This window comes from Nematolebias whitei, chromosome 23, assembly GCF_014905685.2.
Source record: "Nematolebias whitei isolate Nwh7 chromosome 23, NemWhi1, whole genome shotgun sequence".
Lineage (NCBI taxonomy): Eukaryota > Metazoa > Chordata > Actinopteri > Cyprinodontiformes > Rivulidae > Nematolebias > Nematolebias whitei.
Genome location: NC_056520.1, coordinates 22,323,191 through 22,337,882, shown reverse-complemented (window position 1 = coordinate 22,337,882; position 14,692 = coordinate 22,323,191). Strand labels below are relative to the sequence as shown.

The following is a 14,692-nucleotide window of genomic DNA, read 5'->3' as shown; positions in this document are numbered from 1 at the left end:
AATACTACTGCTGAAGCTAATGCAACTACTGCTGAAGCTAGTACTACTGCTGAAACTAATGCTACTACTGCTGAAGCTAATATTACTGCTGAAGCTAATGCTACTACTGCTGAAACTAATGCTACTACTGTTGAAATTAATGCTACTACTGCTGAATCCAATGCTACTACTGCTGAAGCTAATGCTACTTCTGGGGCTAAGGCTACTACTACTGAAATCAATGCAACTACTGCTGAAACTAATGCTACTACTGCTGAAACTAATACTACTGCTGAAACTAATGTAACTACTGCTTAACCTAATACTACTGCTGAAGCTAATGCAACTCCTGCTGAAACTAATGCAACTACTGCTGAAGCTAATACTACTTCTGAAACTAATGCTACTGCTGTGGAAGCTAATGCTACTACAGTTGAAATTAATGCTACTACTGCTGAATCCAATGTTACTACTGCTGAAGTTAATGCTACTTTTGGGGCTAATGCTACTACTACTGAAATTAATGCAACTACTGCTGAAACTAATGCTACTGCTATGAAGCTAACGCTACTACAACTAAAGCTAATTCTAATACAGCTTGTGCTAATTCTTGCAACGCTTATTTTGCATCTGGCAGTGCTAATTCTGCCACTAACAATACCAACGATAATGCTAATACTGCTGATGCTGATTCTTTTAATGTTAAATCTACATCTGGTAATGCTAATCATGCTAATGCTCAAAGTTAATTTGTGTTTTTCTGATTTTGACTCATATCTAAAGTTTTGCTATTTTTTTTACTTATATTTTTATTGATTTCAAGTAAAGTTTTTTTTGTTTCATGTATAGTGTACTTGCTACATGTAATTTTTAGATAGCATTTTGCTACTTTTATCTTTTGGTTAGCATTTTGTCACTTTTGATTTATGTTTTTATGTGTTTTTAATGTGTTTTGCTACTTTTATCTGTCAGCTCAGTCATTCAGCTGACTGCATTTTCACAGAAAATGCATTCCTTCTAGTTCTTTACACACCTTTTGTTTTCCAGGTGATGGGTGTGGTCGGCCCCTCCAGTGTGGCCGACGGGCTGCCTCTCCTCCACCTCAGCCCCTACCTCTCTCCTCCACTTCCTTTCAGCACAGCTGTAGTCCGGCTGGTCGCTCTGCAGATCCAGGTACAGCACGCCTCAGATAAACAAATATAATTTTAAGGTCTAGCTGTATGTAGGGAGCTCGGCTCTGTTGACAGGGCGGGGCACCCTCCTTGTGTAACGATAGGGGAAACACTGGGTAATGGCTGGATGGATGGATATAAGGACTAAAGCAGCAGACACAGCCTCCTCTCTCACCGTGACAGACACTTTCTTTCTCTCTCCCTCGAACCCAGAGTTCTGTCACACCACAAGTTGTCCTTGTCTGTACAATAATGACAACATTCCGAACACATTAACATTTAATACAAAGTTATATTTTAGAAACAAAAGTCCTGGTGGTGAGGTCAGAGTATGGTGCGATGGGTGGGGGTGATGGTGTATCAGTTCAGGTGAGGTATCTCCCACGGCTGCAGTGAATTGGTCATATAATCATGAATCTGCATCATGAAGGACCACACTCACCCTGCACACACACTTTTTGCCCTGCTCCCCTCAGGAAGGAGGTTAAGGAGCATTAAGTGTAGAACCACTAGACTGAGGAACAGCTTCTACCCTGCGGCTGTTAGACTCATGAATCTCTAACCTCCAGAAATGTCCTTCACTCTTTCCCCCCGTCGATAACTGTCTGCACTGACGTAGCACTAAACCAGCAGTGCACAATACAGTGAAACTCAGATGTGTCTTTGTTTGCCCCCACCCCCAATATACTGTGTACTTTTTTTTTTCCTCGTGAGCTCAGTTTAAGTGTAGAAACATTGTGAAGTGTTTCAATGAACTTATCATCATCGCTCAATTTTATTTTTTTTTTTAAAGAAAGAGAAGAAAGAAGAAAAAAAAAATAAAAGAGAAATAGATCAAATGAGAGACCACCAGGACAAAACAACATGCACAGCACAATGCCACCCACAATATCACCATGAAACATTCAACATGGCACAAGGAATCATCTGCTTCCACCACTACCCAACCTAGCGTGCATCTGTCAAAGCACCTGAATCCAAACACCCGCGCAAGCATGCCCGCCACCACCAGATTTCTCCAAAAGAATGCCCAATAGTGGATGCAGGGGCCCACAGACCCGCCCCCCCAGGACACAATGGCAACACAGGGAGGACCGGAGCCACACAGCGGCCCCCAGGCCCGGAGCCCCAGGAGTCTCCCAACAGGGAGAACCGCACCCCCCCAGAGAGGAGCAGAGGAAAGAACCGGGTGACCCCAGCAACCACAATGCAGAGCCTCCAGGAAGCTGCAGCGACGAGCCCACAGGTCCGGCCGGCAACCCATGCCCCCCTCCACCAAGTAGATCCGGCCATGGACACCGAGCCCCAAGCCCCGAGGCCATACCACCCCCCAGCAGAGCCCCGACAGAGCCAGGGCACCCAGGCCCCGCCAGGCAGCAACCAGGGCGGACCGACGTACACCCCACCACCCAGCCCAGACGCCGAGAGCCACCAATGCACCGGCGGCAAGGGGGCCCCCCGCCAAAGGGGGGCACGACCGGGGGGAGTGGACCCCACACCAAACATGGGGCCCAAATTGATCCAAGAGGGGGAGGACCACCAAAAACCCAACCCGAGCCACAAACAGGCACACACAGACCGCATGCACCATCTACATGACAGCGACCACAGGCCGGCCCCAGCCCAAGGGGCAGAGCAGCAGGGAGCTGCAGCCAAGGAGGGCCGGCTTTTCACATCAAGAGCTCGGCACCATAGGCCCGGAGACGCCCCAGCATGCCACCTACGCACCCCCCCACACACACACACAGCACCCCCACCGCAAATGCCACACAGGAAGACCAGCCAGTGCCCTGATGAGGCAAAGCCACACCCCCAACCGCCACCCTACACCAACAATGACCACACGTACACTACCATAGCCGACCCCCTGCCGAAAGCCGGCAGCCACCCCGGTCAAAGTGCCGGCCATCGCAACCAGGAACCTAGATTAAAAGAATCGGAACAGCCCAGGGGGAACCAGAGCACCGCCCCCAAGGCCCAAAGCCCACCCACAGCCCAGACCCCAACAATGCGCCCCCCCTCCCATCCCCGACCCCTAGTGTCACACGGAGATAGGAGGTGTTTGTGAAAGAAAAAAAAAAATCTATATATGCATAAATAAATTATGGACAGACCCACTTCCTCCTCCTCCCACTCGAATATGGTGTTGATGCATGTTGTTATACAGTGCGTTTAAAATGGGGGGATGAGGTGGCGACCGGCACAGACCCACCTCTTGTCCAGAGAGATATACTGTGTACTTTTACTAAGGTCATGTTCACAGTACGCTGTGTACTCTTAATAAGGTCATGTACACAGTGTACTGTGTACTTTTACTAAGGACATGTACACAGTATACTGTGTACCTTTACTAAGATTGTGTACACAGTATCCTGTGTACTTTTTCTAAGGTCATATATGTATACTGTGTACTTTTACTAAGATCATGTACACTGTATAGCCGACAGTGTACTTTTACTAAGGTCATGTACACAGTATGTTGTGTACTCTTAATAAAGTCATGTACACAGTATACTGTGTACTTTTACTAAGGTCATGTTCACAGTATGCTGTGTACTTTTACTAAGTCTTTGTACCCGTACTAAGATTTTACTAAGGTCATGTATGTATACTGTGTACTTTTACTAAGATCATGTTCACTGTATATCCTACTGTGTACTTTTACTAAGGTCATATGCACAGTAGACTGTGGACTTTTACTAAGGTCATGTTCACAGTATACTGTGTACTTTTACTATGGAAATGTACACAGTATACTATGTACCTTTACTAAGATTGTGTACACTGTATACTGTGTACTTTTTCTAAGGTCATGTTTATATACTGTGTACTTTTACTAAGGTCATGTTCACAGTATACTGTGTACTTTTACTAAGGTCATGTACACAGTATACTGTGTACTTTTACTAAGGTCATGTACACAGTATACTGTGTACTTTTACAAAGGTCATGTTCACAGTATGCTGAGTACTTTTACTAAGGTCATGTTCACAGTATACTGTGTACTTTTACAAAGGTCATGTTCACGGTATGCTGAGTACTTCTACTAAGGTCATGTTCACAGTATGCTGTGTACTTTTACTAAGGTCATGTACACAGCATACTGTGTACTTTTACTAAGGTCAAGTACACAGTGGGAGGGTGGGCTTTGTGAGTGCCTCTCTTTCGACCTCTGATGATGAGGAAGAGGATGAGGAGAGCGAACGTTTATCTCACAGTGACCTGCTGCGTTCAGCTGCATGTTTTCTCCCTCTCAGGCCCTGAAAGACGACTTCCCTCTCAGTCACGTCATCTCACCTTTCACTAATCAGGAGAGGCGAGAAGGGATGCTGCTCAACCTGCTCATCCCCTTCGTTCTCACTGTGGGCTCTGGAAGCAAAGGTACTGAGAGGTTTTTTTACTTGTATATTTTATATTAAAGGGACAGTTCAAATCTTTAGGAGTGAGGTTTTGTGGAAAGACTACAAACCACTGTATTAGAGAAACACTGGAATGGCCATGGACGGAGTTAGCTGAACTTTTAGCTGCTAGTAAGATGTCAGCACAAAGTCTCTCCATGTATTTCTGTGAACTCTCGATTGTTTGTGTTTTTCGGTTTGCAGATAGCCCCCATCTCGAGCAGCCTGAGATTTTCCTCCTCCTGCAAACTGTCATCAACATTCTGCTGCCTCCTCGGATCATCTCCACCTCCCGCACCAAGAACTTCATGCTGGACGCGTCTCCGGCTCACTGCTCCACCCCCGGCGACACGGGGAAGGATCTGCGCAGGGAGGGATTGGCAGAGTCCACCAGCCAGGCTGCTTATCTGGGTACAACTTGCACATTCATTCAAGCTTTATTTATACAGGTTAGTCTCATTGAGTCACGGGAAGTCGTTTTGAAGAGAGACTTGTTTTAGACAAACCACAGATCAGGTACGCACAACAATAAACAGCCATAAAATGCATATAAAATAAAAAGAAAATAAAAGTAGTGATATAAAACAAAATAAAATCAAGCTACATTATAAAACGGGGTAAAATACTAAAAATAGGAACATGTCTGCATTGATTTTTTGCATTGACCTTAATAATTGTTTAAAATCCCTTAGAGAGATCAAAGTGGACAACTTCAGTTCTTGTTGTAAGACGTTCCAGGTTACAGGAACTGAGTAAGAGAAGGCCCTTTTGCCAAATTCAGACCGCACTGAGGAGATGCTGCAGGTAACAATGTCTTGAGAGTAGGGGTTGAATGAGTATATAATTTTTAAACTCGACATTAACATAATAAAACCCGAGTAGAACTCGAGTATTTGATGACGTCATAGATCTCAAGATACAAAAATAAATAAATACATAAAACCGCAAAAAGTAATTATTTGCAAAAAAAGACCAACAAAACATTGGGAGCGTATATTATGCTCCTACCATTTATCATACTGCAACTAAGTCACAGGAAAAACTAAACTATTAGTTATTATTATTAAACTGCAAACGTGAAGAAACATGCAGCACATCAAAAACGAAACTTAAACCGAAACTGGTTCTGGTTCGGTGGATTGGACCCGGTGTTACAACATACTCTGTGACCTGCAACAGTGCAACACCGCCCCCTACGGTCATACGGTCGTCACATAATATGACGTCACTACGGATACTCGACGTAACATTTTTAACCTCGGTAGATGTCCTAGCTATCGATGTGTAGATTACTCGAGTACTCTGTTAATGCCCTACTTGAGAGCGCACGCTGTAGCTGTACTGACAACATGACATGTAGGCAAGGATATAAGAAGGCAGCAGACCAAGAAGTGATTTAAAGATGTAAATATACCAGTGAGAGAGTCTGCGTGAAGTTAACGATGTCCTGTTAACCAGTGAATACAGGGTGCAGTGATGGGTATGGTAGTTACAGACAGTTATGAATCTTAGCGCATCGTGATAGGCAGCATCCAACATCTGCAGGGTGCTTGCAGGAGCGTTCATGTAAGTAATGTCACCATAATCAATGGCCGTAAGGAAAGTAGCAGTTACGAGATGTTTCCTAGTGTTCAGGGTTAAACTAGATCTATTTCTGATAAAGAAACCCAATTTTAATTTCAGTTTCTTTATCAAGTTTTTGACATGAGGCTTAGAAGAGAAGAGTGTCAACCAGGATTCTCAAGTTTTTGTAAGAATCCACAAACTCAATAGGAACACCATTCATAGATGAGATAGGAGGAAGGACTGCTGGTACTGACTTCCTATTTGAAAACAACATCCATTTGGTTTTATCAGCATTTAGCACCAGTTTGAGATGGAACAAGTCTGACTGGATGATGTCGAATGCAGACTGTAAGAGCTGGAAAACCTTAGCAACTAATTTAGCTCAACAATAAACTACTGTATTGTCAGCATAGAAATGCAAGGATGCATCAGGAATGTTCTGACCTACATTACTTATGTAGATTGTAAAGAAAGTGGGCCCTAAGATTGAGCCTTGTGGTACACCATTATTGACAGTGACATTTTCAATTCAATTCAACCTTTATTTATACAGGCTAGTCTCACTGAGCCTCGGGGACTTGTTTACAAGAGAGACCTGTTTTAAACAAAGAACACAACAAATAACTAGAAGTACCATTGTGTTGAACACATTGCTTTTGGCCTGAAGGATAATTAGAAAACCAACCGATAGTATGGTCTGAGACACGACACACATGAAACAGATTCTCATTTTTCCATCTCCTATTTGTTTCTCACCCTCCTCCCTCCATAGCGTTGAAGGTGGTGTTGGTTTGCTTTGAGCGCTCGCTGGGGAACCAGTGGTACCGTCTGAGCCTACAGGTGAAAGAGATGGCTCTGAGGAAAGTGGGTGGCTTGGCTTTCTGGGACTTTATTGACTTCATCGTACGGACCCGTATCCCTATTTTTGTTCTCCTGAGACCCTTCATACAATGCAAGGTAAAGTTGACTCTACTGTTGTGTAAACTTGTATTAAAACATTTTCTTTAATGTCCTTGCTGTGTCTGTAGTTACTGACCCAGCCAGCAGAATCCCAGGAGGAGATAACAGCGCGCCACCACATTGCTGACCAGCTGGAGCGGCGCTTCATCCCAAGACCTCTTTGCAAGAGCTCACTGTTTGCAGAATTCAACAATGAACTGAAGATCCTCAAAGAGGCGGTACACAGTGGCTCTGGTACAACTATTTAAGCACTAACTCACAAGTCTAATGAAAAACGTATAAGAGCATGTTAGTTTTACATTTGTGCGCCATTTCAACAGCATATCAAGGAAAAACTTCTATCAGCACCGTCGGCACCTCTACATCAGCCTACCGCCTCAGTTTGGCCACCATGTCGCGGTCCAACACGGGCACCGGCACTGTTTGGGAGCAGGACAGCCAGCCGTCACGCCAGCCCTCACAAGACACGCTCAGCCGCACCGATGAGGACGATGAAGAGAGTGAGGAGTGCTTCTGTCTTTCACCAGTTGTCATATTTAAAATGTCTGCAAATTTTAACCTACTGTCCTGAATTCTCCCGCTTTAGATGACTCCATAAGTATCCCTAGCGTTGTGAGTGAGCATGAGGCTTTCCTGCCCAGAGTGATGTCACAGCGGCGTTTTTCCAGCCACGCCACCGGCTCAGTGGCCTCGCAGCCCGAGACCACCCGCACCACCATGTTGCCCAGCCAGAGGTAGCATCCCAACGCACAAACACCGCAGAAGTTTTGGTGTTTTGAGTTGTGTTTTTGCTTCAAACAGCTAAACCGAAGATCGCACAAAGGCAAACGTACTCTGTGAAGCATACACAAAACTTTCTTGGTTTGAACCAGAAGATTATTGTCCAATTAAGTTAAAATCCTTTACTTTTTGAGCTTTGAACAAATGTTATTATGTTTTGATCAGGTTGGAAAAGGAACTGGTGTGGAAACAGAATTAATCTAACTGAGCAAATTCAGTACAGAGGTTTAACACAGGAAGAGATGATGGGAAAGTGAAATACTTTGTTTTAAAAAGTCCACCACATCAAAGCAATCTTACTGTCATTTGGTACTAATTATTTTTACTTCATTTGACATTTCCCTCCTCAGGGATTACCACAGCGAGTCATCCTCCTCCATCTCACTCTGTCCTCTGCATCCTCTGTCCTCACTCCAACTACCTTCATAACTGCATCCGTAAACTGTATACTTTTTCTAAATCCACAAAGACACAATGGCGTTCTTTCTGACCCTCTCTACTTCTCCATCAGCATTCTCAAAGCAAAGATGGTATCTGTAGTGCTCTTTCTTGGCATGAAACCATACTTCTGCTCACAGATAGTCACCTCTCATCTAAGTCTTGCTTCCACAACTCTCTCCCAGATCTTCATTGTGTGGCTCATCAACTTAATTCCCCTGTAGTTGCTACAACTCTGTACATCATCCTTGTTGTTAAAAATGGGCACCAGCACACTTCTCCTACGTTCATCAGTGATTTTCTCACCCTCAAATATGCCATTGAATATTTGAGTCAAAAACCTCACTGCCATCGCTCCAAGACATTTCCAAACCTTCACTGGTACGGGTCCTACTGCCTTCCCTTCCTTCATTCTTTTCAGAGTTTTCCAAAAATAACCCTTACTAATCTTTCCCACTTCCTGGTCCACAGTTTCTATGACCTCTACTCTTCTTTCTTTTTCATTCTCTTCATTCATTAGCTCCTCCAAGTTTTCCTTCCATCTTCTCGTCACAGTCTCCTCAATTGTTAGAAAATTACAATTACCATCTTTAACAAGCCTAACCTGTTGCACATCCTTTCCAGCCTGATCCCTTGTTCTTGCCAATTGGTACAAGTCCTTCTCACCCTCTTTAGTGCCCAGCCTCCCATACAACTCATCATACACCTTCTGCTTTGCCTTAGATACTTCCCTCTTGGCTCTATGTTGCATCTCGTTAAAGTCCCGTCTCCTCTCTTCATTCCTCCATCCATCCATCCATTTTTTCCCGCTTATCCGGGGTTGGGTTGCGGGGGTAGCAGCCTAAGTAGAGAGCCCCAGACTTCCCTCTCTCCAGCCACTTGGTCCAGCTCCTCCGGGGGAATCCCGAGGCGTTCCCAGGCCAGCCAAGAAACATAGTACCTCCAGCATGTCCTGGGTCTTCCTCTGGGTCTCCTCTCAGTGGGACGTGTCCAAAACACCTCACCAGGGAGGCATCCAAGAGGCATCCTAAACAGATGCCCGAGCCACCTCAACTGGCTCCTCTCGACATGGAGAAGCAGCGGCTCTACTCTGAGTCCCTCCCGGATGATCGAGCTTCTCACCCTATCTCTAAGGGGGAGCCCAGACACCCTGCGGAGAAAACATTTTGGCCGCTTGTATCCGAGATCTTGTTCTTTCGGTCACAACCCAAAGCTCATGACCATAGATGAGGGTAGGAACGTAGATCTATCGGTAAATTGAGAGCTTCGCCTTTTGACTCAGCTCTCTCTTCACCACGACAGACCTGTACAGCGCCCGCTTCTTCATTCCTCTCATTGTCATATTTCTTCTTGGCTAACCTTTTTCTTTGAATAGCTTCCTATACTTCACTATTCCACCACCAAGTTTCCGTATTATCTATTCTCTGTTCTGATGATACAACAAGTACCTTCCTACCTGTCTCTCTATTACTGTTGCTGTAGTAGTCCAGTCATCTGGAATCTTTTTCTTACTACCCAAAGCCTTTAACAGCTCCTCTCTGAATTTCTCACATTTGTCCTTCTTCAGCTTCCACCATTTGGTCTTCTTCTCTGATTTTACACTTTTTCTCTTCTTCACAACAACAGTTATTCTACACACAACCATCCGATGCTGTCTGGCCACACTCTCCACTGCCACAACCTTACAGTCGCCAATCTCCCTCACATTTCCTCTTCCACATAGAATGCAGTCGACCTGCGTACTCCTTCCTCCACTCTTATAGGTCACTCTATGTTCCTCCCTCTTTTGGAACTAATTGTTGACTATAGCCATTTCCATTCTCTTGGCAAAATTCACCACCATCTGTCCTATCTAGTTTCTTTCTGTCTTTCTCCTCCACATCACATCCAACCTGTGGAGCATAACCACCGACAACATTTAGCATCAGACCTTCTACTTCCACCTTCAGACACATCATCCTATCTGACACTCATTTCACCTCTACTAACTCCTCCTTCTATCCACACCATGGCAAAACAGTTTAAAATCTGCTCCAATGCTGCGATCCTTGCTGCCCTTCGACATGGTCTGTTGGACACATAAAACATCTACCTTCCTTTTCTGCATCATGTCAGCTAGCTCTCTACTTTTGCCTGTTTATGTGAGCATCAGACTTAAACAATAAATACTGTTAAACAAACAGTTTACAAGTGAGTGAATTTCAGCTCAGTTTATAGTTTCATTTCACAACAAAAGTTGTCTCAGGGTATGATTTATAACAAATATACAGAGTCCAAAATGCGTATTTTCTATGGAAGGACAAACAGAGAACACAAATTTAGTGACACCAATAAGTGAAATTACAAGCCTGGGGATATGAGGATATGGCCAATTTGTCATCCACTAGTTAAAGCCTACCACTACTAAGGGGTAGCTCAGCGAACCTAAGCCAACCCTAACTATAGGATTTATAAAAAATTTAAAAAAACACACAGCCGTAAAAGTTGACAGTCAGCCTCACATAGAGAAACCTGAAGTTGTTTCCATGAGAGGAGTTTGAGAACTGAAAGCTCTACCTCAATTCTTCTTTTAGAAACCCAACTCTATGAACCACAAGTAAACCTGCAGTCCAAGAGCGAAGTTCTCTGTTAGGAAAGTATGGAACCATAAGTTCTTTAATGGAATGCTTTGTTGGAGTCTTGTTGTTTATATTAGAAGTAAGATTTAAATTTATTGTCTGATTTACAGGGAGCCAAAGGAGAAAAGCTCAAACTGGAGAAAGATTAGCTACATTTTTAACATTGTACTTTGTAAATTTATGTATGATTAAAGTTATAAGGAAGCAAACTGATTCTTTCTAACGCAGCCAGTGGATTATTTCTGTTTCTGTGGCAGCATTTTCAGTTTTTCCAACTACCGTATTTTTCGCTGTATAGTCGAGTTTTGTTTGTTTTTTTGTTTTTTTTTGGGGGGGGGGGGTCATAATTTGCATGCTCTGTGACTTATAGGCCAAAGCGACGTATTTATGGATTTTTTTCTCATATTTATAAACCAATTTTTGGCTGCGATGTGACCGTTTTCATTCATTCAGATTGAAATATTTAACACTACCATTTTTCAGCCACTTAATGGCAGCAGAGTTGTATAGCATGCTGTTGTATCATGTAATAGGTGAAAGCAGCTATTAATGACACAATTGGCTTGCATAGACTGCCACCATCGTCTGCCTGGAGCAACCGAATCAGCTTCATTTCGCTTCGCCGCCCCGGCGAAATGCAGTTGATTTGACCGTCAAAGTGCATTTAAGGAAAAGTTAGATTGAGACACACCTTTACTATAATTTCGAGTAAACAAATAATTGTTTTTAAGTGTTAATCTTATTCAATTCTTGCTAAAGTCCTCCCCTCAGCCGCCATTTGGCAGCCCATCGATGTTTGGCACAACACCGGCCCACATTTCTGGGTTGTCAGTGGTGACACTTAATAGATGCGACGTATACAGCTAAGCAACATATTTATGTTTTTTTTTCCACTTTATTAGACATATTTGGACTGATGTGACTTATAGGGCGGAGCAACACATACAGCGGAAAATACGGTATTTCTGTACTTTTCAGACTTTGGTTTGTTTCGAAGTAGCATGCAGAACTGATACTTAAAAAACGGATCATATCCCACAACCACAGTCATATTTTTCTGTGTATATCTCTGTTGACGTATTACGTTTTACTTTTCTTTTTTTTTTCTTTTTTTTATGTTCTTCAGCTGTCTTTTGGGTAAAAGTGTTTTATTTTTATTTTTTTAAGAAGCCTGCTCCAGTTTTGGTTAACAGGAGTGACCGCCCTGGTATTCCGCTGTATAACGGAAGGGGCTCAGAGTCGTGGTGGGTCTCAACTACACTCCCTAAACTCCCATTCTCCCCCCTTCCTCCGTCCCCCCCCCCCCCCCTTTTTACAGCGAACCCAATGTGCTAGATGAGTCCCAGGGCCTTCTGCAGGAGGGTAACCTCTCTAGGTACAGTGGCCCTCTGTGTGTGTGTGTCCCATCTGTCCGCCACTGGGAGGGGCATCGCCTCGGGACGGCCTCCTCTACAGGCCGCCAATCACTCATCCACATTCAATCAAATCACCTCGGCCCTGTCACACCTCCCCCCACACACTTTCCTGTCTCTGACCTCTCTGTGTGAGTCCAGTTGTTTCTCCCTTTTTTCGAGCTCCACACTGACCCTCATCAGCTCATCTGCTGTGCTATCCTAACCAGCCCCCCCCCCCCCCCCCCCCCCCCCAAAAGAAGTTAAAGAGGCGTTCGCCGGGGCCAGGGAGCTCCGTTCCTCCTGTCAGCTGTGGGTCTTTCCAACTGTTGTGCCATCACCAAAAGTCAGCCTTTCTCCCATCGGTGCCATGGTGTCTCATGCTGTTTACGTGTCTCGGGCTTCTCGCTGATCAAATTGGGCGTCCTGCTGTGGATACCAATCTGTAGGGGCGACGGGGGACCTGGGGTGGCAACCAGAACACAATCTTTTATTTATATACCTCCACCTATGTGTAATTTAAATAAAATTAAAATAAAACATTTTTTTTTAAAAACTTGTTTTTCGGTCTAAAACTAGCTTTTTTCCTGGCATCGTTGCTGCTCCAGCCCCCACTCCCCCCCGTTGTGTTTTGGGTGTGTAAATCATAGCAGCACCATTTAATTTTGCGCAATGTGACTTGCTGTTGTGTAGCGCACTGTGTGTGTCGTCGTAGTGAGTAACTGAGTAGATTAGCAGCAACATGCCGTGATCACTCGTGGGTTCGGTGAGCGACCGCAGGTGGCATCCTTCTGCTCCCTTCATGGTGATTTATTTGTGCGTGTGTGCGAATGTGACTCCCCCAGGGTGGCCAGCGTGCAGAGTGAGCCAGGCCAGCAGAACCTCCTGATCCAGCCTCCATTGGGACGAAAGCGAGGACTCAGACAGGTGTGGACATCTTTGTTGTCCATTTTGTTAGGAACAAGGGATCTCTGACTAGTCTTTATTTGATAAACAAGTCAGCTATAAAACAAGACCATTAAATACTGTATGCTGTTTTAGTTTGTATAATTATTTTAAATTATGAACACACGGACGTTGCTGTTTTATTTAAATTGCAATGCATTCTGGGTAAACAACATAGGTTGCTTTGGTGAAATTTCGCTTGAATGTTATTTTTGGACATTATCAGACGTTCAGATCTTTAATTTGAAGCAGAGCGCAATGACATGAAGAAATGACACGGCTTTAGCATTAGCTCGAGAGCTCATAAATTAAACATCAGCTACATGGCAGAAGATGCTCCAGCTGCTGTGCCGGCTAAAGCCCCGAGGAAGAAGTTGGCCCCAAAAGCAAAGACGGAAGGACCCAGCCTCCCAGAGCTCATCGTATCCATCGTGTCCGACTGCAAGGAGCAGAATGGAGTGAATATGAGCAATGCCAACAAACGCATCAACACCTCCATCACCAAGCTGGTCACCAAGGGCACCCTGAGCCAGACTAAAGGCACCATGGCCTCCAGGACCTTCAAGCTCGCCAAGAAGGAGCCTGCAGCCGCCAATTCATCTAAGAAGGTGGAGAAGACAAAGGCTCCCACCAAAGCCAAGAAGCCTGCCACCAAGAAACCCACTGCTAAGAAGCCAAAGTTGGTTGAGAAGTCCCCCAAGAAGGCACCAGCTTAGAAGGCTGTCAAGAAGGTGACCAAGAACCCAAGAAGGGCACTCCTAAGAAGCCGAAGGCTGCCGGGAAGCTTGCAGTCAAAAAAACTGGCGCCAAAAATCCTGCAACCAAGAAGGCCCAGAAGTAAAGCTGAGCTTCATGAGCTCTTCATCCTGCACTGAGTGCAACATCACAAGTTGATCACTTTGATTGTTTTGACCCATATATTGTTCATAAGAACTAATACAAAAATAACTTTGTTGTCACATTATGACATTTTAGCCTTGACTCCTTGTCTAACAATGTTCAGTCAGGTCATCCAGATGGTTTTTTTTTGTGTGTTGAGACGTTTCGTCCATCATTCAATCTGAGGAACCACCAAACAAAACTGATTCTCCACCAACAGCATACTCCAGAGTGGGAAAAAAACAGTTTGCTCCTGCTAAGATGGTCTCTGGGGCATGCCCTAGACGGACGAAATGTCTCAGCACAAAAAAGAAACCATCCAGATGACCTGACTTAACATTGTTGGATTTTATGCCTGGATTACTGAGCATGAACTTTGATGTCTTGACTACTTGTGTTTTAGTCTCCACTACAACCGTTGTTTGTCATTGCCCTTGAATGCATTGAATCGGTAAAATAATGGTGACATCCTCAGGTGAAAAATATAAGCACACACAAAACAAACAAACACACACACACAATAAATAAATAAATTATATATATATATATATATATATATATATATA

General features: G+C 44.2%; 1 protein-coding gene and 1 pseudogene across 1 annotated transcript in view; both read left to right on the top strand.

The window, feature by feature from the left end:
- LOC119429099 (protein unc-80 homolog) overlaps positions 1 to 14,692 on the top strand; it is a gene marked incomplete in the record, with an annotated part of 116,990 nt that overhangs the window by 89,795 nt on the left and 12,503 nt on the right. The window contains 9 exon segments of the mRNA XM_037696817.1: positions 1,027 to 1,152; positions 4,409 to 4,532; positions 4,754 to 4,960; positions 6,888 to 7,072; positions 7,144 to 7,309; positions 7,396 to 7,575; positions 7,662 to 7,809; positions 12,230 to 12,286; positions 13,148 to 13,229. Coding sequence (XP_037552745.1) covers positions 1,027 to 1,152; positions 4,409 to 4,532; positions 4,754 to 4,960; positions 6,888 to 7,072; positions 7,144 to 7,309; positions 7,396 to 7,575; positions 7,662 to 7,809; positions 12,230 to 12,286; positions 13,148 to 13,229 — 1,275 coding nt within the window.
- Positions 13,571 to 14,088, top strand: LOC119428786 (annotated as a pseudogene).